Below are 27,853 nucleotides of genomic sequence, written 5' to 3'. Positions count from 1 at the left end.
AAAGTACATTTGTGAAAGTACATTTGGATAGTGGATGGCAAAGAATAGCACTAGTATTCCATAAAACAACATGAGTCTTTAGATAGGCCCATTAACATACAATAAAGCAGGTTTTCTTGAACTGAGCACTGAACTGTTAAAATTATTGCTTTGGCCTCTAAGGGCTGGGAGGGTATGTCTGATGATGTTGCAGAGAGGTGGTGGAACCATTAAGGCAGGGGTGTCAAACTGGTGTCGTCACGGTGGCATCACATGATGTATCGGGATTCCCACCCCCCCTTCGCTAAACCAGGCGTGGGCGTGGCTAGCACGTGACGCATCCAGCTTGTGGGCCGCATGTTTGACGGCCCTGAATTAAGGCAACTACATTGACCTTTATTATAATGAGAAATTACACAAACTGTGCTGCCAAAAATGGTCATGTTCACTTAACAGGTGTCTCACTTAGTAACAGAAATTTTGGGCTCAATTGTGATCGTAAGTCAAGAATGTCCTATACAGACCAGATAAAAATTTAATAAATAAGTGAAGCTCTATGGTGCCTGTGGAGGTGGTTGGGGTGATGTTAAAGCTTTGAAAAGTCATGAAGCAAGTAAGACAAAGAGTTCTGCCAGCTGAAAAACTGGCTACCTTCCAAACTCTGTAAAGTGTTGCAAAACAAAATACAAGTTTTGCTGCAGCTGACATGAAAATAGTTGGCTTAGCTCTAAGACACTCCTGACACTATAGGATGAAGGAGATTTGGAACGGTTTTCAAATTATCCCAGAATCCCCACATGGAAGTATTACAAAACCTGTTGCAAGTCACCTTGGTAGGCCAATAGGAAGAGCACAAAAGCATAACATGGATTTTATGCCTTAATTGGCATGTTTATCTGTTAAAATATTTATAATCTCTGCATATTCTAGCTGTGCATATATTAGAGAGTTACTGCTGAAAATATAGTTTGTTTCATGTAGAGCAGTTTAAGTAATATGTTCTTTGCTATAATTTAATACACCAAGCAGCATAATTTGAAAAACATCTTGGCATAAAAGTTATCTCTCCCCCCAATTTGTGATGGAAAAAGTACTACATTTTGTTTTGTTTCCTCCTTTTATCTACTTCTTATTAATGAACCAAGATAAATTCAGGTACTGCTGCCTCATAAATTAATAACCAGGAGACATTTTACTCACAAATTACTTTTGGCTACTTGCTATGAGAGAACAGTGCTTCTGTTCTCTAATGAAACAAAAAATTATTTACGAACTGTTGTAGATGATCACTGTGTCAAATCTATATCATGAAATAAAAACGGGTGATTTTGTAAGATTGACACATTAATTATTATTCATATTTATGGATGAACACCTCCTTTTCAGAAAGATGATCAAATGGTGGTTTGATTTCACCATTTTAACATCTTCCAGATATGATGGTCTATAACCATTGCACCCAACCAGCATGGGAAAATCTAGCCAACACTAGGTTGGGGGGGGGTTTAATCTTGTTGTTGATGCCAGCATCCGCAAAAGTATTTGCTTTAGAATATTTTATGTGTTAGAAGTGATGGATGTTAGCCTGTTAAATGCTTGAGCATTCAGTAATGGTCTATGTTTTACTTTATTTGGGAAGTAAAAGGTGTTTTATGAATCTATAAAAGATCTACCATTGGTCTGAGATGCTAAACTAATCAGAGCAAATTAGTAGAAATGCAAAAATATAGAGTGAGCTTCTAAGTTTTGAATTTCTGTCGGCTTTGTTGAACTTTCAGGTATGTTTTCTTCACAAGTACATCCAAGACATAGGTAGATGGTCCTTTCTTTTGCCCTGTGTTAATGAAACTTAACTGCAGATAACTACTGTACATAAAGTGAGATAGAGGTATCATTCAATTTGTTGCTTCAGGCCACAGAATATAGTGAGCCAAAGCTGTATCATATAGTTGATATGGTTGATAGCTTTCTATCAAGCGGGCAATGTATCCTGCTGCTATTTTAATTCTTTGCTTCTCTTTACTTTATGGATCCAAGAATAATCAAGACAGAACATTGACTTATTTATTAAAGTTGCTTTCCTATTTTAATTAACTGATCATTTAAGTCAATGGGATACTCTTTGATTTATTTTTAGCTTGCTGATTTCTTCTGGTATTTTTACAGAATAATACTACCTGTCTATGGAACATTAATTTCAGTGGCTGCTTTGTGTCATGACAACTATGGATGTCATTTGTTTACATTAGAGTGGGCAGAAGCACTTCATGTCCCAGTAATTTTGAACTGGGCTGAGGAGTGAAAGGAGACAAAACAGAAATGTTAATACATTATAGCTAATATCTGTTCCAAGGAATGTGATTGCTGTTAGAAGATGCTGGGTTTCACTTATGCTCAAACCAATAGAGTCTGATTCATTATGTTTGTGTCAGAAAGCCCCCAACATTTAACTTTTCTTCCCCTAATGTGCTAACTCCCCATTTCTTTTAGGATTAATACATTTTTTTCTCTTGTTTTGATCTTCAACTATACATTTAAATCAGTCAGTCAATCTGATAGGCAAGCTAGGAGAAGGCAATGAAGAGAAAACTCTTAAAAATTCTTGAACAAATTCCTGTCCTCTTGTTATCTAACTTGTTACTTTCATTAAATAGAAAGTTTTGAAATTCTCATTTGTTTAGCAAGATGAGGGCTAAACAAAATCAGTTTCCTAAAACTGTTACTGCATTCTAAAATACAATAAATGCAAATCAGAGGACAGTCACACAATAAAACAATTTAGAAGGCTATAGAATAGAAAAGAACAAATTTACCAGCTACATTGACCAGCTAAATAAAATAAGCTGAAAAGATTATATTACAAAGGAAATATAACTTATAAATAGCTTTTGGCTGTCAAACTATATGCAGAATCAGGCAAGGTACTCCAGTTTGGCCATTTGATGAATACTTTAAAATAAAACACAGAAGAAGGCTTTAGATATGCAGTGTACTTATGATTAATATGGGTACCATCCATGTGTATGTATAGATGCATATATAAATAAAAGTAGTACGCACAAAATTTACCCAAAAATAAAGGAGAACTTTTGCATTACATTGATAATTTTTTTGCCTTCCTTGATTAAATTCTGATCAAGAGAGCTTTTGTTGCCCAAACAGCACCAATGTAGCTTTGCCCCCAAAAATTGCATCCAAAGGCAAACTGAGAAGTAGCCTCCATCAGGCTTGCCAGGCTGGGAAAGCCTCAAAATTTAGCTTCTTCCTCTGCTTCCCTGTCTTATCTATCCTGGGCAGCTCTTTTATGCTGTGGTCTCGGCACTTGCTAATCAAGCTAATGTCATTCATACAGAACTCTTGTCAGCTGTCATGGGGCTTATCTAACAAATTTCAGACACAATGGTGGGCTGAGATGATAGATTGGTCCCTGGATAGTATATTAACTGAACAGTGTGAAGTAGGCCGGCAGAAATGATGGCAATGGAGTGAAAGAGAGAGAGTGGATAAAGCAGGGAGCCTTGCTGCTTGCAGCTCGCCATCTTGTCTACAGTTAGCCATTAGTGACAGTAATCTGATTACAAGACCCCGGGAGCTGGAATTGTAAATGGCTACTCCAGAGGGAGCTGATTATCACAACCTCTGGAAAAAAATTGCTCTTAAGGCTGAAGCTACAGTTGCAGTCCACAAAGTGCAATGTTGGATTTGGTGCATAATTGCAAGAGGCTGTCTGCTTAGGCTTTCTTAACAGGTACCAGTGCTGTACCATGCTTTCATGGCTAGCTAGTATCCTATGAAATAGCAATGGATGGACAACAGCAGGTGACTTTGGAAAAGGTTAATCTGATAATTTAGTCACGGGTATTTCATACAACGTTTTATTTGAAGGAGAGCAAAAAATATCACTCAGTGCCAAAGTATTGGAATGCCGTAGGACAGAAAGGTAGGGTTCATATTGCCCTCAACCATGGTTTCCTTAGACATAATTACAGAATAAATCATGGTTGATTGGGATAACAAAGTTTTAAAGCATAGAAACAAAGAAGGACGTACATTTCTTACTGCATTTAGGGACATCAGGGACGGTATGAAAAATAGTCAAATGACAGCTTTTTAAAGACCAAAGATACATGTAGGACTATGTTTAATTTTCATTTCTGCTTAGCTACCCTATTTCCCCGAAAATAAGACATCCCCTGATAATAAGCCCAGTTGAGCTTTTGAGCGCATGCACTAAAATAAGCCCTCCTGGAAAATAAGCCCTCCTGGAAAATAAGCCCTCCTGGAAAATAAGCCCTCCTGGAAAATAAGCCCTCCCGGAAAATATTTAAACGCATGGACAGCTAGTCCCCACCATTTCATCTGGTTAGGGTTAGGGAGACAGAGCTGGAAAGCAGGTAAAACGGCAAGAAGGAGCCCCGTCTTGCTCCACCCCCCCAAAAAATAATAAGACCTCCCTGAAAATAAGACCAAGTGCTTATTTTGGGGTTCAAAAAAATATAAGACAGGGCCTTATTTTTGGGGAAACACGGTAGATTCAATGACCACTCAATATAGAGCCCCCCAATTATATGTCAGTAAATGAATTATATGTTGATTCCAGAACTTTGCATTGCTTTTCAAAAGTCAGGTGAGATATTCATGCAAAGAATTATTTTTAGAGAAATTGATGACTGGTTATGTCAGGACTCTTAGATTTCATTGTAAATGTGTGAACACATTTGTTGTGTTCTATGGATGTTTCTATAGGTAATGCTAAAAATGTCTTCTTTTAACATGTAAACATGGTTAATGGAGAAGATAATTAAAGAACCATTTAAAATTAATCTAGGACTTAATTAAACATGTATATTAATTTCAGATGGTCTGGTTAATCATATTATTTAAAACCAAGTCCTAAGTCTCGTTCAAATATTATGACAAACTGATTTTTGTACACTAAAAGTTCTAACTGGGATGTGCAAACCCACATGATATCCTAAATGGATCATGCTTTGCTCACAACATGTGAGTCAAGCCATTCTCCCTTGATGCATAAATGTTAATGGAATTGAAACTCTGACTCATCTGTTATGGATCAGATTGCTAATCCATTCTGGCAAACAGAACCCACCATTTTCCAAATAGGGCTGGCCCAAGATGTTGTTTGGTTTGAGGAAAAGGACAAAATGGTAGCCATCTAATTTCATATACAGAAGGGAACCAGATTAGTGGTCAATTTTTATGACAGGACTGGTTGTGGAAAATGTCCTGAACAACACTTATCAGTAAAGATTAACTTAGTTGGTGAAGTCAAACTCTGTAATACAAACAATGGTTTGTACGAGTATGGTTTCTACCCATCCAATTCAGTCTGGCAGGTTGGGTATATTACAGGTCCCACCAACCAAGAATTGTTGGGATAGTGAGGATGAGAAGATGTGCTTTCTCTGCCATTATCCCTGTCCTCTGGAACATTCTCCCCTCAGTTGACTCTGTTGGCCTTTCATAAGACCTTGAAGGCTTTGCATCTGAATCTGGGCCCCAAATCTGTGAAGGGCCTTGCTTCCTGGCTGTATAGACATTTATGCTTGTATTTTTTCTTAGTTGCCATATATATTTAATTTTGTCCTAAGTTTTAACTGTTTTAACTGTTTTATGATTGTCCACTGCCTAGAGTTATTTGTTTGAGATGGGCAGCTTTAAAAATTAAACAAACAAATAAACTCTGTCTTGCAACCAAGGGAAATGACCAGGTGCTGCTGCCGCCCCCAACATCTGTGGTGTGAGATGATTGTTTTACTCTAGGACTGGATCTTTCCTCAGAGTTTTTCCCATTCTATCTATCTGAGGAATGGCACAGATTGAATTAATACAATATATCAGAGGTGAAATCCAGCAGGTTCCGACAGGTTCTGGAGAACCGGTAGCGGAAATTTTGAATAGTTCGGAGAACCAGCAAACACCATCTCTGGCTGGCTCCAGAGTAGGGTGGGAATGGAGATTTTGCAATATCCTTCCCCCAGGAGTGGGGTGGGAATGGGGATTTTTCACTATCCTTCGGCTGCCATGCCCACCAAGCCACACCACAGAACCGGTAGTAAAAAAATTAGAATTTCACCACTGCATATATTGTACCACTGAATCTAATACAGAAAATGCATTGCATAGCCTCCCAGAGTGTGGGAGGCTAAAACAGTAGCATAAATAAAAGATAGCTAACATTATTCGAATAAGCAATATTTTTATGCAAGCAAAACTGCTCTATGTATATTAAAACATGCTTAAAAGAGGCTTTGATTTTCATTCTTTTTACATTTAGTTCAGCTTGAAAGGAGGGGAATAGTAGCTCTTTAATTCCTCAGAAGTATTTCCAGGCATATAAAAATGATGTCTAGTTCTCTGCTTCCAGACAGAATAGGAAAAGAGAGATTTCCTGAATATATATGCATGTGTGTAAACAAGCTTGAATTCCCACATTATCCATTCATAGATTCTCCTGTTCATATTTGCCTGACTTTTTATTGTTTTGTGCAAACAGTTAAAAAAAAAAAGCAAATTGGAAGAGATGCTGAAATGAAAAAATAGGCCGTTTTAATTTTATTCTGTTTCCTGTTGCAGTTATATTTGTACAGAAAAGTTGGAGGTGGAGGAGAAATATTTTATATTAATATTTTAATACTTTGAGCTTCCTGTTTGGGAAATTAAGAAATATTAGATGTTCTTGATTTGCTATAATAGTATCTCATCCGGTTAAGAGCAATTGCAGCGATGCAGAGAAAGACAGAGAATATACCTTTTATTTCTGATATTTTTTATTGATACTCATTTGCATACCACTGGAAAGATATTTTGATACTGAATTTGTCCCCCTTAATTTGAGGGCTGGTTAAGGCATTGCTTTTCATTATTTGATCAGGAAATGGTGCCAATAGTTTGGATCACAGCTAATTAAGCTAAAAGGTAACCACAAAAGTGGGAAATTGCCTTTTTATGGAGAAAGCCGCTTCATTACATTTATAGGACAGTTGGTTATTCTGTCTGTATGGATACCTATATAGCTCTTTTATTTTTAAAAGGAAAGTCTTGACATATACCTTACTATTATCCAGTGGTGGAATTCAATTTTTTTTATTACCCATTCTGTGGGCGTGGCTTGGTGGGCATGGTGTGGCTTGGTGGGCGTGGCTTGGTGGGGATGGCAGGGGAAGAATATTGCAAAATCTCCATCCCCACCCCACTCTGGGGCCAGCCAGAGGTGGCATTTGTCGGTTCTCCGAACTACTCAAAATTTCCGCTACCAGTTCTCCAGAACCTGCCAGAACCTGCTAGATTTCTTCCCTGGTCTGTTCCTCCAGTAATCTTCAACATCTGACCAGCCAATGCTGCCTGATTTGTGGTTGGTCAGATCCAGGTCACCAATCAGATTAAGCCATAACATCCCACCCCACTCCAGGGGAAGGATACTGCAAAATCCCCATTCCCTCCCCACTCTTGGGGGAAGGATATTGCAAAATCTCCATTCCCATCCCACTCTGGGGCCAGCCAGAGGTGGTATTTGCCGGTTCTCCGAACTACTCAAAATTTCCGCTACTGGTTCTCCAGAACCTGTCGGAACCTGCTGGATTTCACCCCTGATATATTGTATTAATTCAATCTGTGCCATTCCTCAGATAGGTAGAATGGGAAAAACTCTAAGGAAAGATCCAGTCCTGTCAGAACCTGCTGAATTTCACCACTGCTATTATCCTTATTCTCAACCAGAGGTGGGTTTCAGCAGGTTCTGACTAGTTCTGGAGAACCAGTAGCAGAAATTTTGAGTAGTTCGAAGAACCGGTAGTAAAAATTCTGTCTGGCCCCGCTCCCATCTATTCTCTGCCTCCCAAGTCCCAGCTAATTGGGAGGAAATGGGGATTTTGCAGTATCCTTCCCCTGGAGTATGGAGGGAATGGGGATTTTGCAGTATCCTTCCCCTGGAGTGGAGAGGGAATGGAGACTTTACAGTATCCTTTCCCTGTCACGCCCACCATGCCATGCTCACCAAGCCATGCCATGCCATGCCCATCAAGCCACACCCACAGAATCGGTAGTAAAAATATTTGAAATCCACCACTGTATTCAACACTTAGTTATTTTCAGGAGTGTCTGTAGAGATGGGGGAAGGAGACAAGATGGCAGCCACAACTGTGTGATCAAAGCCACACCATTCCCATAGTTGGCTGCCATCTTGACTTTTTTTTAGCCTCACTACAGCTGACCTAGGTACCCCTGTAGTTTCCTCTAATTTACACGTCCACAAGTTCTTTGGTGTGCAACATCATTCACTGATTCCAACACTACAACAGTTTGCTCTGTATGATTACATTATTTCCTATTGGTTCATAGTTTGGGGTGGAGAGCATCAACCTATTGCCTCTGTAGCTCAGGTTTACTTATCCTTATTCAATTAGTCCTGATGACCAATGATCTCACAGATTATATCCCTGTGAGTGATTGGTATAATAAATTACAACAGCAACTTTGAGCTACGGTATTAAAAGAAGGCAGTGGAGCTGCATCACAATGTTTCAGATAATTTAAATAGGTAATAGAATACACTAAAATAGGTTTTGCGCTTCTATGTTCCCTTGAATATTTTTTGGTAGCTCCTTACATTGTGAGAAGTGATTTGTTATTCATGAATATCCGGCAGAGATCAGCACTGATCAAAATTCATACTTGCAAAAAGCTCCCTCTTCATCACTACTACATAATACCTACTGCAGAACTCATTTTGCTTGTTTTGCACGTTGGAATTTTTTTCCTCATGCATGTTATTTTTAGCATTTGCCTGGAAGAAAGTGTCTCATTGACTGCATGCAGCTATGATTGGGGGGGTGGGAGAAAGAGAGAGAGAGAGAGAGAGAAAGAGTCAGACCATAACTTCCTTCAAATAAGCCTCACCTTTTTAAACCAATCTGCTTCTTGCCTAAACCTCAACATACAGAGTGGCCTTCCTCCAGACCCCATTTTTCAGAAAATATCAACAGGGATCATGGGAGTGAGTTTTCTTAATTGCCACCATTTCCCTGGAAATGCTAATTTACTCTATTTGTTTTTAGGAAAGCCATTGAAGTTTAGCTAATACAGCTGGCCTTGGAAGTCTAGACATTTGAATCAATCTGGCTTTGAAATATATTACAGCTCTTGCTCTCTCCCTCCCTTTATATCTATATTTATATATCTATTATTTATATAACTCTCTCTCTCTATATATATATATGTATGGTATATATACATATATGGTATACACAAACACACACATGCATATATGCACATACATATACATATAAATAGATCAGGGGTGGGTTTCACTTACCTTTGCTATTGGTTCGCTCGTGTGCGTGCCACTTCTGCACATGCACAGAAGCTTCTCGAATTTGATGATGTCCGGGTGGGTGGATGGAGCCTCCCACTGCTACTGCTACCAGTTTGCCCGAACTGGGGTGAACCGGTAGCAACCCACCACTGAAATAGATGTATATTGATTTTCACATTGTATGAATGCTGAAGATGTACAGTTCTGACAGCCTTACAAGGTAGAACAGGCAGGAAACACACCAGATGTTTCTATTTTCATTGTAAAGCTATATTAATAGAATCTTGAAAGTCTTGAAAGTATAAATCTCCCATTTGTACTCCTTTATAGTCTGAGAAAATAGAGAAGTTTTCTTCTGGCCCTTTCCCCCACTACCCACTACCCATCCGGCTATAGTACTGTCTCTTATCTGTCCATTTCCTGGACAGCAGTTCTATGCCCTTCTCAAGATCTTTCCTAACATACAGTGGTGAAATGTAAAATTTGTTACTACCGGTTCTGTGGGCGTGGCTTGGTGGGGGAGTAATGTGACTGGGTGGGTGTGGCCAACTTTTTTTTTTTACTTTTTTAAAGCATTTTTTTACATATTTGGACGAACAGGTTGTAAAAAATGCTTTTAAAAAGCATTTTAAAAAAAAGGCTCTGACGATCACAACTGTGGCGCGTGATTGTCAGAGCCTTTTTTTTTAACCTTTTAAAAGCAGGAAGTAACGACACCCGGGTGGGTGAGCGGAGCCTCGCGCTGCCATCGCTACCGGTTCTCTGAACCACCTGTCACAATCGCTACCAGATCTCCCGATCCGATCCGAACCGGGAGCATTTCACCCCTGCTAACATACCATTACAGATCCTCCCTCATCAGTGATTAGAGTGGCATATGAGCTCAATAAGTATAGAAACAAATAAATAACAGTATAAATAAAAAATAAATAAAAAATAACCACAAATGTCTTGGGAATTATATCTTTCTCCATCTGGTTTGATATCTGACTGTGTTCTAGAGTTTTCTATTGCACAGCCATCTTCTTCCTTGTATGAGCCATTTCTTGCTGTCAGTGGTTTGCTTGGGCCAACCGTCACGATTAAAACAACAACAACAACAAAAGAACAAACTCAGTTCCTTATTTGGAATGGAACACTGTTAAATTATATTCAAGGAACAAGTGACGACATGTCCTCTGTTTGGAGATGGTGATGATGACATGTTCTAAAATGGTGTAAGGCCAAATGGAGAGAAATGATAACATTTTAAGAACAGAAATTGGTATCAATGGAGCAGCATTACACATTATTATTGTGACTTCTGAGCTTTTGTCAACTCTTTTCCTGGGTTTTGTTTCCATGCTTTTAACTCTGATTTTGCTTCGGCAACACAACTTCAGTTCAGATCATAGGCTCAGCCCTGGTACAAGATGAGCCATGTTAGATTTTAAATTTGTACCTATTTTCATCCTGGGCTTTCTCAATAGACATTTTATACCATCATAATTCTACCTCATTAGTTCTATGTTGAGAAGGGCAGAATGCAGGATAGGCTATTAGTTTCTGTCCTGAAGAAGTTAATTCTAAATTGCAAGCAAGAAATGTAACACATACACCATTCTCAGTTGTGCCTGGAGAAGTGACACTCAGTGAGATTAAGTGACTGGTGCATATTTGATTATTGCAAATAATCTATTTCTAAAACACTATTTACATCTATCAGTGACTGGAAACTTCTTATGGACTTTTTGTGTAAAAATGGGGGGGATTGTGATTTATGATTTAGACAGGATATATTATGGAAAGAAGAGTATTATAATATAACTTTAGAGAGAGAGAGTTTAAGATATAATTGCACTTATAGCTGCTGTGAAAAATATTGGAAATGACTTCGTACCTTTTTTCTATTTTTTCTTCAAGATTTTCTCTTCATCTACCTTTTCCTTTGATTTCTTTCTTTTTCTTTTTTCTTCCTTATTTAAAGTAGTTTGTGTTAGTTTTTATATTATTTTTTTAAAAGCTTCAATAAAAATTATATTTTTTTAAAAAGGAAATAATTCATTTTCTAGAAATATAGGCATACTGTAGATTAAGTAGTGAAAACTACTGTATGAGGGTTCAAAATGTAAGTCTTGCCACCAAAGGCATATATCATGGAAAATCTTTCTTGTGTGCTCAACGTATTAGAATCCAAAGCTTTGCATTTTCTGTAGACACATCTGTATTTTTCAACTGTTATGGATTTCTTCTTGCGTGCAACATGTCTTGTGATTCTGCAGATGGGGCTTAAGAAATTTGACCTCTTTGAAAATCCTGTGCATCTTAATCTCTGTTCCTTTGCCATGCCTAAAGGCAGGGAATGAATATGATTTTATTAAGTTTATTCCAGTACAGAAGTTTTGATTAATAAGAAAGGAGCAATTTTACCAGACAGGAGCTGACTACCTGAATGTATAACAAGATTCTTGGAAGGCATTAGTGGACATAGAATTGAGTCTCCACAGAATGAAAGTCTAGGTATTTATATCTTGGGCAGACTTTGAATTGGGCCATTATTAGAAAACTTCTCTCCCAAAAGAAAAATGGTGACAATTACTGTTATAAAAAAAGGAATAGTAGTCATCATAGGGAGATAATGCTGGCTTCTTCAGCCTTTCTGAGACAATGGCAGGAGTAGATCCTGGTCATAATGAAAGAAATCTTCCAGCGGCTGGAAAATCAGCACTATTGTGAGATATCAGGTAGACTTTTAGTCAAGGTTATATATATAAAAAACCCTACCCCACATGACCAGACATTTTCTGGGTAGCAAGCCAAGTATTTCAAGTTTCTGAATTGCCAAGAGGGAAGGTAGAATATGTTTTCTCCACTATGATGGTGTTTTATTGTAGCATTTCTGTTGCAGAGATAAGTAATTATTGGTTGGTGGTAGCTGATAGGAACAAGGAGGTTGTGAATTATTGTACCGCCTTTCTTATTATCAAAGTCTTATCAATGTCAATTTGCAAACCATGGAATCATGCCAGTGTTCTTCAGTTGTGTCCTGCAGCAGAAATAAAGCTGTTTCAAATTTCTATTGGCCTTATTATTTTGAAAACGTGCAACTGAGAAGTGTAGGGTGAAACCATGCAGTGCTAACTTTCTTGTATAGGAGAAGAGTGTAAATGAGAGTGAAAGCTATTGATACCCAAGAATGTGCCATTTGTTTCTGTATCACTTTCTGTCTCTCCTTGAGAGAAAGACAATAATCTGCTCACTTTTTCCATACCAGACATACAGTAAATCTGGAATCCTTCATCATGTCCCATTAGAAGGTTGCGACTTGACTATCTCTATCCGGAATGCCTAAGCTACCCTGTTTCTCCGAAAATAAGACATCCCCTGATAATGAGCCCAAATGGGCTTTTGAGCGCATGCGCTAAAATAATCCTCCCCCCCGAAAATAAGCCTTCCCTGAAAATATTTAAATGCAGAGCTGAAAATCAGGTAAGATGCAAGAGGAGCCCCATCTTGCTCCACGCACCCCAAAATAATAAGACCTCCTCGAAAATAAGCCCAAGCTCTTATTTCGGGGTTCAAAAAAAAAAAAAAGACCGGGTCTTATTATTGGGAAAACACAGTATTTATGAAGCCTTCTTAACACATTTATAAATGGCAACAAATCAAATCAGAATTTTACCACTCCTCAGTTGGCTTCAAAAATTTGTATTTAAAATTGTGAAAAGGATCTGCTTTTCTCATTTTTCTCTATTGTGCATATGTAAAGGTGCATATTCAAGATTGCTTTACTTAAATTAGTTGCTCCTCACCTTTGGTACTTTCCAACAATAGCATTGAGAGAATCATTTGTTCCGCTCTTTACCTATACACTTTGCTGTGTATTTGCCTCATCATTACCTCTTCTCCTGATTCTCCCAGTGGACCTGGGATCTGTAAAGCCCCAGTAACTATAGAGATCATATTGATTGCTTCTAAAATTTATTGTACCCTGTCAGTTGTACTTTTTTTCCTTCCCTTAAACACCACTTATTGAAACAAACAAACAAAAAAGGTATGGATGGGCAAATCTTTTACAATACCAGAGATGAAAATGTGTTAACCAGCCACATAATTTTTAGTTTAATTTTTCCCTTCTTTGGACCTGGTAATCTTGACTGCTTCAACAGCTGTTTCTATTTTTCCTCAGTGCAAGGGGAAATCAATCAGAAAACACACCAATAAAATATTAGTTCCTCAGCTATTAAGATATAGTGGAGCTTGTCAGAAAAATGAGAAATGATTTCACCAGAACTACCTACTTCCACTAGAACTTATTAACCAGCTTTCCATTCTTGAGTCATCAGCTGTATTCTTCCTTAAACCCATAAACAAAAATAAGTGTACCATGTAAAGTTGTGGGGAAATGTATATGGAAAGTGATTGTGAATGTTTGGAAATAAGTTTCTTCAATTTATTTTTAAGCTAAGTAAAATTTAAACAATTCTGTTTTTCACTAACATATATTGTGTTTCTTACTAAACATTAATTTGTATGATGTCAGTACAGTCAGATCAAAAATAAAAATAAAAATAAAAATCCTAGCATTAAATTTCTGAATGACTAAAATCAAGGTATTCATTAGTGTTGAGAATGATAATTAGGGCATTTATTCTAATTCATAGATTATCTCTTTAAGTTTGCTCAGACACTAAATCAGGTTTTCCCAAACTGTAAATGAGTTGCATGTCCATTTTGGCTACACTGATTATGGAAGATGAATTTCTGAATTTGGAGGGCATCAGTTAGTCAAGGCTGCCCTAGATACATGAAAACTTAATTGATTCCTTGGAAGTGCTGATTGTTTTTTGGACAATCATTGGAAACATACAGGAAAAAAAAGGGTGGCATTGTTAAATATTGGATGTGAAGCTAACACAGTCAGCTTGCATTTGTATACATCACGCAATTCAGTTTAAAATTCAGTTTCTTTTCACAGGCATGAGTAAAACCTCACAATTGTCATTTTTTCCCTCCTAAAAAGAATAGAAAATGCAATCATTAATATATAATCAAGCCCCTTTTTCAAGATTTTGTATAAGAATTTCTTTTGTTTGTATGCTGCTATTTCTCTCCATCCTCCCCTGCAATTCAGAGAGAGAGAGAGAAAAAAAAATATTTGAATTGCCTCTTTTGTCAATACTTTATCCTTCTATCCTATTCCCATGGCTTAAGTCACACCACTTCATGCTAGTTTAAGTGGAAGAATATTAGCTCATTGCCTGACTCATGCAGTTTTCTATATGCATATCACTTGAGGACAGTATTTACTGTTTTACCCTAGTCCTCAGAAAAACAATAAATTTACTGATTTGCAATAAATTCACATTAGAAGTTTTAGAATCTCAGTATTGCTTCTGAGTACTGAGTACATAGGGACGCGGTGGCTCAGTGGCTAAGACACTGAGCTTGTTGATCGAAAGATCGGCAGTTCAGCAGTTCAAATCCCTAGCGCCGTGTAACGGACTGAGCTTCTGTTACTTGTCCCAGCTTTTGCCAATCTAGCAGTTCGAAAGCACATAAAAAAGTCATGTAGAAAATATAGGGACCACTTTGGTGGGAAGGTAACAGCACTCCGTGTGCCTTCGGCGTTTAGTCATGCTGGCCACATGACCTCAGAGACGTCTTTGGACAGCACTGGCTCTTCGGCTTTGAAACGGAAATGAGCACTGCCCCCCTAGAACTACATGACTAGCACGCATGTGTGGGGGAACCTTTACCGTACTGCTTCTGATACCAAGGAATGGTCTGTATGCCAGTCCAGTTTTAAGACAGCTTGAAAATGACAAAGGAAGGTTGACCAGTTTCAGCATTTCTCTCCTTGAAGGCTAGCTAAGTGGCTAAGAATGAGTTCTCTGAATCCTTAGGATGCTGGAAACTGCAACCAGGAGTCACCTGCATATCCTTTTATCTAAAAAGCTTATTAGAGGGTTGAGTGTTCATGTGTTTAATGTTCACGTCAGTCAACAGTTTTATTCTTGTCTGTTAAAACAATTAAAACAATTTATGTCCTTTTGTGTCATGATGCATTGTTCATTTTTACACTGGTTTTCCTCCAAGGAACTCAGAGTGATGGATATAGCCCCCATCCACCCACCCCCTTTCTTTTTTCCTTACAGCAAACTTGTAGGGTAGGTTCAATAATAAGAGAGCAAGAGACTGGCCTAAGATCATAGGCTGATTGTTGGTTCAGATTCAAATCTATCAATCTGTCTAGCAGAATGGATCACAGAAGGTTGCTTAGTTCCTCCCTGCAATGGAAGTCTGGTTAAGTACTTTACTAAATTTATGACAATTTGAATGGTTTCTCCATCAGGCTAAGAAATGAAGAACAGCTGCTGAACAATGACTGCAAACAATTATGTCCCTTGTTCTTAAAAAACAGCTAGTGGGTAGGTAGGTAGATGATACAGTATATGTAGATAGATAGATAGATAGATAGATAGATAGATAGATAGATAGATGATTCCATATTTCTTTTTTGTGTTTTCAATATTTCGCTATGTATACCATCCCTCTAAGATTTACATTGCCATCAATCATTTACTCTAAAATTTCAATCTTGCTTTCAGTAAGCAAGGTAAATAGGGATAATAATAATAATAATAATAATAATAATAATAATAACAACAACAACAACAACAACAACAACAACAACAGCCCCTATTGATACTTTTGTAGGGGTTTTTTTAGAACATTTGTCCTAAGTCCTCCTGCTCAAGGTTTCCGTCTTTTGTGTTTTCTCTCCGTGTGAATGTGTTTCCTCTAGTTGCTGAACAGGTGTTTCCCTTCCGGACTTTGCTCTTATAATAAGATTTCTCTGTCTGTATATCTGGTACATGTGTTTGTGGAAACATGTCTGTATATTTGGATATGCTGTATGGAGTAACACAAAAGTTTGCAGCAATTCAGTGGAGGCTTCCAAAATTAAACACTGTACTTCTAAAGGAGTTAGCCTGGTTTCATGCAAATTGAAACTTTTCCTAAGGTCTCTCCAGGCTCCTCTTTGCCAAATTGCAAGTTATAAATGAGAATGCAACACAAGTCTCTAGAGTGCCTGAATATTTTTTCCAGACTACCCAAGTTACTTTTTCAGCAGCTAGTAACGTTTTTCACTACTTGCAAAACCTAATAATTATTTATCAAATGTTTTACTCTTGAGGTTCAATGTGGAGTGATTTACAAAACTAGACTTCTGGAAAAATGGGTTAAAAAAAGATGAGCTAAAGGGCTGAGAATGGTATTGCAAATACAGCTTTCAAATGGAGATAAAAATGAAATACCATGCTGTGTTAGCCTTAGGATATCTTATAGCTTGTCTTGAGCCAGAATTTCACAGGCAATTTGCATGATTGGTGTACAATTAATATAACAAATATTTCATTTTCATAATGATAATAGATGTTAAGCTACAACTGGTGAGCTTATTGTTTGAGGCATCTGGAGGACAAGCTAGAAAAGGCAAGATGGCAGACAGGATGTATGATCAAAGCCCCACCTGTCTGTATGAATCCACAACTCTAAGTGGATTAATGTTAGGTTTAGAACAAGTACGGGGTATGTATATAATCTCTTGGTCGGTTTGGTTTCAAACTAATACATGTGACACTTTGCTCAGAGCTTTTTCAAATATGTCACCAAAAATACCTATTTATGGGGATATAAATTGTTTCTATGTTGTAGAAATGTTGGTTTTATATTTCGAAATGGAAAAATTTAGGGTTTGCTATGAAAACGTCCTTAATGTTTTACATAATGCTTCAACTAAACAGCATATAATGTAACACCCATCAGAGCATTAATGAGCAAAACCTGCTATTTTCTCTGTTGCAGTTAAGGAAACGACTCTGCTGAATTCTGTCTTGTTAGTTGTCCAAAATATTTCACTTGCAGAAAAGCAACTTAGTTTTTTTTTCCTCCTTAGATTGTTTTCAGACTTTTTTAGAAACTCTTTTTTTCTCCTAACACTCTGCTTCCTTTATGGTTATGAGGTGGGGGGATGTGGCTGTCATTGTTCTCCCCATTCCTCAGCCTCTGCTTCCTGCTTTAAAACCCCCTTTGGGTAGAATTTCTCCTGATGTCTTCCTCTGGGATTTAATGGAAGTATGGGAAGTTAGGGGCACTACAGGTGACTGGAAAGAGAATTGTATAGACAAATGAAAGGCAAAATATTTAGCTCTGCTTCCAGCTTCTTGATGATTTAAGAGGTATACCAGAATTTTGCCAGAATATTTTACTCTTTATGTGGATAAGGGACAAATGGAAACCTTTCTTGGCATATTACTTAGAAATCTAAATAACAGCTGTATTAGCCTTCTTTTGAAAATAAAGTGTAATGATTTAGACCCTAAAGTATATACAATGGGGTTTCCTCCCTCCCTTCCTTCCTTCCTTCCTTCCTTCCTTCCTTCCTTCCTTCAGTCCTCCCTCCCTCCCTCATATTGTATAAAAGCATTGATAGTTTAATAAATTATTTAATGTTTTTGAATTATGAAAGCTGTTTAGTTGATTTGCTTCTCAGTTTTTAAGCAATCTCATCTCGTCTAATAATAGAAATAAATTTCGGTTGAATAAGTAGACGATTCCCAAAGGGTTTCCATTTTAGTTGTATATACATCAGGCCTTCTAAAACAACAAGTTGAAAATTGTTTTGGAACAAAGGCAGAGCAGAACAAAGGTGCCCTTGCAATTTACACAGACCCAGCACCAGATTTGTAGGTGGGGGACTATGGTCAATGAATACACATCCTTTATTATACAGTCTGTAGCAGCACATACCCCATTGCATTCTTCTTTCCCTTTTTCCTTACCCTCATAGCTAGAGACAACATTCTCTACTTCTTGATGTTTAGCCCTTGCCAACCCACTGTCGGAAGAGAGACAGTATTCTCTTTTATTCCTCTTACTACTAACACTGGAGTTCTCTCTTGGCAGCTAAAATTCATTTCCAAACCCATTTAATCCTTAGACAGTCAGTAAGGAATTCACTTTTTATTAGGTTTCCTATACTGTCCTTTGAAATTAATATTTAATCAATTGTCACCAAAAAGACTGTTTTTCCAAAAATTGTTGAGAGCCCTGTTCACATTAAAGCTTGGTTTATAATTTATTTCACTATTAAAAAAAATTGTTTCAAACTTCTATGGGTGAGTGTTTTTGAGTTGTTGGGGATGATAGCAGAATAGTAAAAATAAAGGTAAAGGTTCCCCTGGCACATATGTGCTAGTCATTCCTGATACTAAAATACTTTATAAAATACTTTAGTGCTAATGTGGCTGCTTCATTTTGCACATCCTTCCAGTACTCTGAAGCTTCAACTCTGAAATGTTTTCTCATCAGGTTTTTCCTTGGAATTTCGTAAAAATGCTAGATGCCTAAGGGTCTGTAAACAGTTGGAGAGGAGATGGTAACACATTACATCTTTTGGTCACCTTGAAACTAAGCGTGAGAAAAATCTCATTTTACCCACAAGAATTTTACAAAACTCTCTTCTTTTTAAAAAGAAATCCTGAAAGGAATTTCTTTTTCATCGTATTGAATGGCAACTAATAGAAAAATATGCATGTGGATGTCTCTGGGTTGCACAAATTTTCATACGTGGTACCTTGGTAGTTCCTTGGAATGCAGTGTATGTAAAAGATGTTAGATCGTTGTATTTTTTATGTGTACAGAATAGTACACATTGGTGAAATGTTCAGTTTGATGTGCAACTCAGAGAAAAGTGATATACACCATCGGCCTATTGAAGGCATAGACCAGAGGTGTCAAACTCAAGGCCCTGGGGCCAGATCCAGCCTGCAGAGTGCTTAGATCTGGCCCATCAGGCTGCCCCGGAAACAGCAAAGGACTGGCCCATGGTGCCTCTACCAGCGAAAAGGGAGCTTGAAAGGGCCACATGCGGCCCTCCCGAGTTCCATTTTCGCTGGCAGAGGATTGCAGGAGGCCATCACAGCTGAAAATGGAGCTCAGGAGCCCATTTTCTTTGGCAGAGCACTTGGGCCTCCACAGGTGCCCCCCACACGAGTGACATCGAGATGGCCACCCCCACCCTGGCCACATCCATTCTGCCCCCCCGAGGTCCAACACAACCCTGATGCGGCCCTTAATGAAATAGAGTTTGACACCCTTGGCATAGAAGCACCATATGTCTATAGGTTATTCCCAGAGTTGGTGTTACTATTTCATTGGACAGTCCATTTTATACAGTAGTTGGTCCTGTACTGATTTAAAGAGGAGATCCTGTAGTTTCACAGTCTGAGAATTAGGTTACAAAATCTTTGGTTCTTGCAACAGAGGTAACTATTGCATGGATAAATGATTATTGGAGTTAACATTTTTATGGATAAATATTCTGATTTTTATGAGCAGTACGGTAGCCTAGAAGTTAAGATGTTCACCTCACACTCAGGAGGCTGAGAGTTCAATCCTAGGCAGTGGTGGATGTTTCTCTATCTGGGCACAAAGAGAAAATATCTTCATGACATCAGGAAGGGCATCTGGTCAGTAAACACTCAGCTCCATTTAGTTGCCCTGACTCCACCCTGAATAAAAGGAATAAAGGGTCATAAAAAGAAAAAAAATCTGATTTTTATCAGTGGCGTAGCCAACAAATATTTGCAGAAGATGTGTTTTTCCCAACATAGAAAGCTGTGATAGGGAAAGCTCTACCAGTTGAACTCAGGCCGGTGAAGCACATAAAAGGGAAAACCTGTAATAATCTACATAAAAGAAAGTTTAAATATGTACTCATGAATAAATCCTCTTTTTTTTCTGAACATACATCTGATTGTGTTAGAAGTTTTATTCCTTGTGATTTCTTACATAGTCATATTATTATTTTGCAATGGTTAATGTTTTCCTCCGATGTTGTTCCTCCACAGAGCCCCTGAAATCATCCTTGGTTTACCCTTCTGCGAAGCAATTGACATGTGGTCTTTGGGATGTGTCATTGCAGAGCTTTTTTTGGGTTGGCCATTATATCCAGGAGCTTCAGAATACGATCAGGTTGGTATTGTTGGTTTTGTTGCTATTGTGATTATTATTTGAACAAATCTGAGAACTCTTCTGCTGCAAGGGTGACAAACTTCATGAATTTAATGGGAAGTTCTCTTGATTATCCATTTCTTTCCAATGGTGTTACATTTGCATTTAATATTATATGATATATTTTCAGAATACCAACTCAACAAGCACATTCTCCGAGTTCAAACACCTCCTTGGTATTTTTACAGCAAAAGACCTCAGTTGGGATAGGGAACTTGTGGCCTTCCAGGTGTTGGTGAATTACAATTTCTGGCAACCTCCAGCAATGGACAGGATAGTGGGTGTTGCTGGGAGTTGTACTTTGGCAGCCTGTAGAAGTTGTAAAAAATCTATGAATTAGAAGTCAAAGTGCAAAAGTAATTTCTGAGAAGAGCTGAATTTAGGCATTTAGCTGAATTCATGGAGGGCTTCAAAGACCTACTCTTTCTGATTCCACATGCTCAGTTGAAGGTCTAATGTGTATTTGCATTGACCTGAAAAGGTGAATTGCTTTCCGTTTAATTCTGGACTCTAATAAAAGAAGCACCAGATCATGCAGAAAGCTATATTAACACTCAAGTAAAGATAAATACAGTGTTCCTACAAAACGCCAGTTAGATGTGTAGAGATTGCTGCCAAAATGGGCCAAGGCATATATCTAATCTCTATCTAGCTTTAGCTGTGTGCATTCAATTGAATGCTTGAACAGAGCTCAGGCACACAAACAAAGGCTAGTGTAATGACACTCTTACACCTATTCTTCTCCAAGCCAGGCATCTTCTAGTTCTGTGGATTAAGCTCCCAGGATTTTCTTAGTATTGCTGTTAACAAAAGATGTTAACAGTCCAGACATCTAGAAAGCACCCAATTTAGGGAAGGCTACATTGTTTTACATTATCTGTCTCCAAATTTTAACCTTCCCATTTCCAGTTAATCATGTTTGCCCTGCCCTGTTAGCATGAAACGGTGTTACATTTTTACTGCTGTGGCGTGTTTTATTATTCTGGGACTTCTTCATCTCAGCTGTCAAAATTGAGTGTTAAGAGTTTTCCATATCTCTTGGCTGTCATCTGGTGATTGTCTGGATTTTTTTGCAGCCCAGATATAGTGGTCCTACTTATTCTGTATAATGCTTGGGAATAGTGTTTCTTTAGTAGTGCTTTGCATAAACATACTGTCAATCAAGGCTTTCATTTTCCAAAAAGAGAACACTGTCTAAATGGAAGTTTGGTCAGTGGGTAGAGTAGGAATCCCTTCCCCAGTAAAGCAAGTATCAACAAAAATACTTCTTGTACAATACAACAACAACAACAAAGCAATATATTCAATGCTTGCAAGATCTACCACAGAAGATCATGTGTCTCTACCAAAGATTAGCTTGCTCCATGTTGGCACTCTACATATATCTTTGTTCCATATATATCTGGACTATAATCTCCCTTTTTTTCCACCAGCACTCAGTTATTCCAAAGAGCATTTCTCCCCTCAGATGAGTTATCTAAAGTGATGATTTTACTTTACCCTTTATTCGGCTGTGATTAAGACCTAGAGAGGCCCTGTAAAACAACCCCTGTCTAGGCATTCCATCTCTGTGGCTGTACAGCTATCTGTCCCCCACCTCTTGGGGAAGAGCAAGAGGCAGAAAAGGATAGGAAATGGATATTCTCCCTTCCTGACTCTAGTTGCATCAACCTGATTATACCACAACTATCCATTTAATAAGATTGTAGGAAATGGTAAGGGAATTCGTGCTCCCTTCCCTTCTTCAAAAAGATCGGTGGACTGAGATGATTATTGCATGATTATTTGGGACAAACTAATTTTGCACTGCCAAGACATACAAATGTGGAAAGTAAACTGGAGGGAAGAATGTTTCAATTAGCTACATTTGCATGAACAAAGCTTATTTCTTATTTACTCGACCATGGAAGTTCTAATTCTTATCCAAAGGTCATGCAGTGAATTTACAGCTATAATGTATGCCAAAGGTCTGTCCATCAGTTTTGAGTTTCCACAATTTCCTAATTTATTGTTATGAAACAGCTGCCAAATGTGGCATGGAAGATGGATGCAACACCCTCCTTAGTTTTATTCAGGAAGATCGTTATTTACGCTTGTGAGACATATTGACACAGAGAATAATAATCCAAACATTGAATTAGTATTAGAAATTAAAATATACTGAAACACACACTCTTAAAAAACCTCCAATAATTGCATGAAAATAAAACGTGTATTATTAAATAGCAGGAACTCTTATATTAATTTAAAGGGCTACAATTTTTATGACATAAGCTTTCACTACATATGTGAAATGCAAATAAGGGAATTGCTATAGTTTCTGCAATTCATTTCCAAATGTCTATTTACAGGCCCCAAACAGTAGATCTAGAAATTTCTTGTAACTCTGGTTGAATTCTCCATGTATCTAATGAAATGAACTGTAATCATAAGGGATCGTTTAAGTTCAACCAATCCAATTCAAGTATCCCTAATGGATAGCTATCTTTAATACACTCTGAAGTAATAAATTTGCTAGTCTTTGAGATACCATAATTTTCTTTGATACTTTTGCTGCCTGATCCTTTGCTCCTTTCAGGTTATAAACCAATTTCATATTTAAAAACTAAAAACAAGAAAAAACTAGATAGGTGTAACATTTTGCTATTGTCCAAGCATTATTCTAGAAAGGGTCTTGGGACAGAAGGCCACTACAGATGGGCAAAACTCACCTTTTTGGTAGAGAGGTTGACAGGATACTGAAGCTGCAACGGAAGTATTCTTTCCTTTACTCAGCCTGATGTGGATCAGATAGTGGTTGGCTACAAAATGAAACTTCCCTTGCTAATATTAACAAGTGGGTCTATTGTAGAAGTCTAAATATGATCTTGTTAAGGATGTTCCTAGTGAAGGGTTAGATCATGGGTGTCAGACTCAACGTGTCACGTTGCCATCACATGACACATCACGACTCCCCCCCCGTCACAGAGCTGGGGTGGTCATGGGCCACACATGACACATCTGTCCTGTGGGCCACCAGTTTGACACCTCTGGGTTAGATGGTAGTACCAATCAAAATCATTGTGCAGCCATTCTGTGCTTTTCTCTTAGTTGTTTTTGCTTAGTTTGTTTTGTTTTTTTGTGGAAAGCAAAGTAGATCAAAGAAATAGTGGGAACTGTTCCTTAAAGATTCCACTTGAAATATGTCATCTGGACCCCTGGAAAATCCTGTGATTGAAACAGGTCATTGGTGGCCTTGAACAGAAATTCCCGGATTAAAATCAATATTTGCAGATGACAATTGCTGGAAACTACATTTAATTCTTGGTTTCTGCACAAAATCAATTTCTGCTATGCCATTGGCCAGCATGGATTTAGCATTGGTTTGCCTAGAGCCTACAGGGTTTAAATGATTCTGCAAGAATACACATAATTAGCATATACACGGGGAGGTAAGGAAAACTAATGTCTGAGCATCAGATATGTTCAGTTGCATTTAAATCCTTTAGGAGGTCAAACAGCTGAATGTCCTTAGTCCTGAATCCAGCCTGTTATTCCTTTTATCTATCACTTAATGCTCTGCACTAAGGTATTGTATACCTCATCCTTTCCCATTTCTGGTTTAATGCCACTGCCATATTATTTATTTCCAGAAGTAGCAGAAGTTTGTGTTGTAGTTGTAAAACATACTTACAATTTTAAAATTTACTTTCTCCCTCTCCCTCCCTCCCTCCCTCCTCCCCACCTATCTCTCTCACGCACGCACACGCACACACAAGACAGCATTTTGAAGAAAGTGTGTGTTTTATATTAAATTAAGATATCCCATTTAACGAAATAAGTTCCAGCATGTAAACGTGGGCAAGTGTCTCTCTAGGTAGTATTGTTTGCCACACTTAATACTGTTTACTTTATTTCCTTGACTCTCAAACCCAGATACTGTATGTTTCTATTGTTTACTGCCTGATCCCTTTTAAATTGCAGGTGTAAAAACTGAGACTTAGGATCTACATTAAATCTATTGTCACATTTCTGGATGTTGATATTCATTTTGATACAGATTCCTTCCTGCTCACATTGTTCTAATCACCTGGACTCACTGGGTCCTTGTTCTTTCGACACAGTTAGGATTTCCTTCTCCCCCATCTGGGTCTATCAATTATTAAACATGCTCAGAGCTCATTGATGTCCAATATTGTTTTTTTTTTTCAATACTCAAAAGCAAATGGCAGAGAATGGGGTGGTGGTGAGGTAATGTAACCTCACTTTCAATGCATTTAGTTCATACCAGTCCTCTTAAAGTTAATATTTGAGGATAAAAGCCAGAGCTGTAAATGTTCTGTTGCCAATAAAGTACAACCTTGGAGCATACATGCTTTCTTTGTATAGGTTTATTGCCTTTTCTTTATCTTTATGGGCTATGAACAAAATTATATACACCATAAGCTTTAAAGGCTAATACAGCAGTGTGGTGGGATTTTAATAGCGAAAAGAAAGATAACTTTATAGCACCCTAGTAATTTAGACTTTTAATACATAGTCAACATTATTAATGGTTGAAATCTGTGGGCCTTTGCACTCCCTTTCAAATCCTTGATTTGAGTAGTACTCTCTGTCCCTTTGTTTTATTTCTATATTTTCTTTCATTGTTAAATATGCACACAAATACGTTTACCTCACTGGGTAGAAATTCTGACAAAGATTTCAGTGAAATAATCCTGGTCTCATCTTCTTCTTACAGATCCGATATATTTCACAGACACAAGGCTTGCCAGCTGAATATTTGTTAAGTGCAGGAACAAAGACCACAAGATTTTTCAATAGGGACACTGATTCACCATATCCACTGTGGAGGCTAAAGGTAAGCTGATATTTTGGTGTTTTCTTAAGCACCCTTAGGCCCTGCGTTTCATAATATTGAAATATTACTGATACGTTTGGTAAAATTATAATGTTGCGCTGATGCACAATGGCTGCAATGAGAAATTCAATTTTGGTCTGGCTTGAAGGGTTTGTTTATTTCATTATATTTATTATAATGTAATTACTGAACTGAAGACGCTTCTTGGATAAGAAGCGAAATATCTTCAAGGAAAAACAAAGTCCAATTGCCTTTTGAAAAAGCACCTTTGGGTACATTTATTATAACTGCCTACTTGCAGCAGCATGTACTAGATAAAGTTAGATAAACTGTGTCTTGTACAATAAGACAGGAGCTTCATACTTTGATAATTTAAGAATCAGAAGCAAGCTCATAAAAAGAGTTTGATGAATTATATCAGGTACAGATTTTTCTTGTCTGTCTTACTATTATTGGTTTGGAAGATAGAAAGCTTTTACTGGAGATTATCTTGTTACTCAATACATCCTGGCTCAAATTCTGTAATTTCTAAAATAATCTCATGAAGAGAAACTGTAATCGTATTTTACTGAATGTGGTATCTTCAACATTACTTCCCCCCATTAATATAGCCAATGCAGTCTCATTTCACTGCAATATCGGAGGATAATATCAGGTACTTTTGACCTGATGAGAAATCTTTACGATGCTTGAGGGGTTGCATTCACTCCTTCAGAGATTCATGTCATGGCAGCAGACACAATCAAAACCAAAAATGGTTACAGGAGCAGTGTTTATTTCCTTCCCTTATCCCAACCCCAATCTGTATGTGGAGGATAACATGAGTTCAGAAGGTGCCATATCTAAATCAAGAGTCTATTCCCGTACAATAAGACCATGTGTTGCTGAACTTGCTTTCTACATCTGATGAAAAATATTGTAATGATTTGATATAATGCAAAGATTTATTTTCATTTTCTTGCAACTCTATGTGTGATGGACAATATACATATATTGGATAATATTGTGTTGGAACTATGCTTAAAAGCAGTGGTAAATTATGTATCATTCATTTGAGTTAGTAATAGATTGGTGTATAGTGAAATACTGGTTTTTATTATCTTTTTGATTGATTCTGGGCAGACACCAGATGACCATGAGGCAGAGACGGGTATCAAGTCAAAAGAAGCAAGAAAGTATATTTTCAACTGTTTGGATGACATGGCACAGGTAAGAATACTGCTGGGATATCAACTTGTCAATAATAACATAAATAAATAAAAACAATGAATTCTTCCATAGGTTCAACAGAATTGTAGGTAAATTAAACCTATGCTTAATTTGCTTTTCAACCTGTATCATTGCCAACAAAGGAGCCTCTAATGAGATTTTCCTTATAGAGAAGATCAGTAAATCGCAAATTTTAAGCTCCTATTCCCACTACAATACACACCCACACACAAATGCGGGATTTATTCTAGAACTGAGATTGAGATTTTTAAAAAGGGTTACTTAACTAGATAAACCATCTACACACACATTATATTTTATATATTGGCAACCCTCCCCCTTTTTAAGCTGTAGTTTTTGTGCTTAAGGTGCAGTGTTTATGTTTCTTTATCCAGAATGGGAGAAGTCCAGCAGTATAGTTGTCAGGTCTCTCTGTAATATGTGCATCTTAAAATAGGTCTCATTATATTGTACAGCAGGTACTGGTCCTCCAGTTTATTCAATAGAGAAGTTGATATGGAAACCATTTTTATGATTGAAAATTATAACTTTTTTAGAACCTAGTGCACATCAAACCTACATAGAGGAAAGTAACATTGTTTACATGCATTTAGAACAGGGGTCTCCAACTTTGGCAACTTTAAGACTTGTGGATTTCAACTCCCAGAGTTCCTCAGCCAGATTTGCTTCAATGAGTTGAAGTCTACAAGTCTTAAAGTTGCCAAGGTTGGAGACCCCTGATTTAGAATAACTATGCTCAAATGGAATTTACATGTCCAGTTGAAGACTACAGTATCCCTCCCCAAAGACTCTACCTGTATGGAGGCTGAAGAAGAACCTGCAGATTTGATTAGTTCAGACTTTCTTTTTTTCTTTTTTTGGTTTTAAAAAACAAACTTTATTAGATTAAAAAAATAATAAAGTTGTATAAAACATTCACAACCTTAAAATACAATCAACAGTATCAACAAACAACAAAGTATATATAATGTATATAAGTACACATATATACAAAAACTTATTTTCCTTTTTTTCCTTAATGATGGTGTATAATTATTACTTTTAATTTCTTACTAAATTTTGACTTTACCTTCTTTTCCATTGGTTTATCCACTCATACCAACTGTCCCATATCTTAAAATACTGTGAGTCTTCCTTATCTTTCAATTTCAACATTAGTCTATCCATTTCTGCCCATGTGTAAATTTTTTGAATTATTTGCTGCTCCGTTGGCAATTGATCTGTTTTCCAGACTTGTGCTAGGGCTAACCTAGCTGCCGTAATTATATGTAATATTAGGTACTTTTTTTCCTTTCTAATGTTTTGTTTCAGCATTTCTAACAAAAAAAATTCTGGTTCTAACTCAATATCCTCCGCAATTATTTCTGATATCCAAATTTTTATTTTTATCCAATATTTCTTAATTTTTG

The 27,853-nt window shown here is 37.4% G+C and overlaps 1 protein-coding gene across 2 annotated transcripts in view; it reads left to right on the top strand.

The window, feature by feature from the left end:
* Positions 1–27,853, top strand: part of HIPK2 (homeodomain interacting protein kinase 2) — a 154,555-nt gene that overhangs the window by 88,971 nt on the left and 37,731 nt on the right. For both annotated transcript variants that reach the window (XM_034402983.3, XM_060694524.2), the window contains exons 3-5: positions 20,212–20,335; positions 25,095–25,214; positions 26,337–26,423. In XM_034402983.3, coding sequence (XP_034258874.1) covers positions 20,212–20,335; positions 25,095–25,214; positions 26,337–26,423 — 331 coding nt within the window. The remainder of the gene's footprint in view (positions 1–20,211; positions 20,336–25,094; positions 25,215–26,336; positions 26,424–27,853) is intronic.

Source organism: Pantherophis guttatus, chromosome 7, assembly GCF_059756535.1.
Source record: "Pantherophis guttatus breed Tessera chromosome 7, ASM5975653v1, whole genome shotgun sequence".
Taxonomy (NCBI): Eukaryota; Metazoa; Chordata; class Lepidosauria; order Squamata; family Colubridae; genus Pantherophis; species Pantherophis guttatus.
This window is presented reverse-complemented; position numbering and strand designations above follow the sequence as displayed.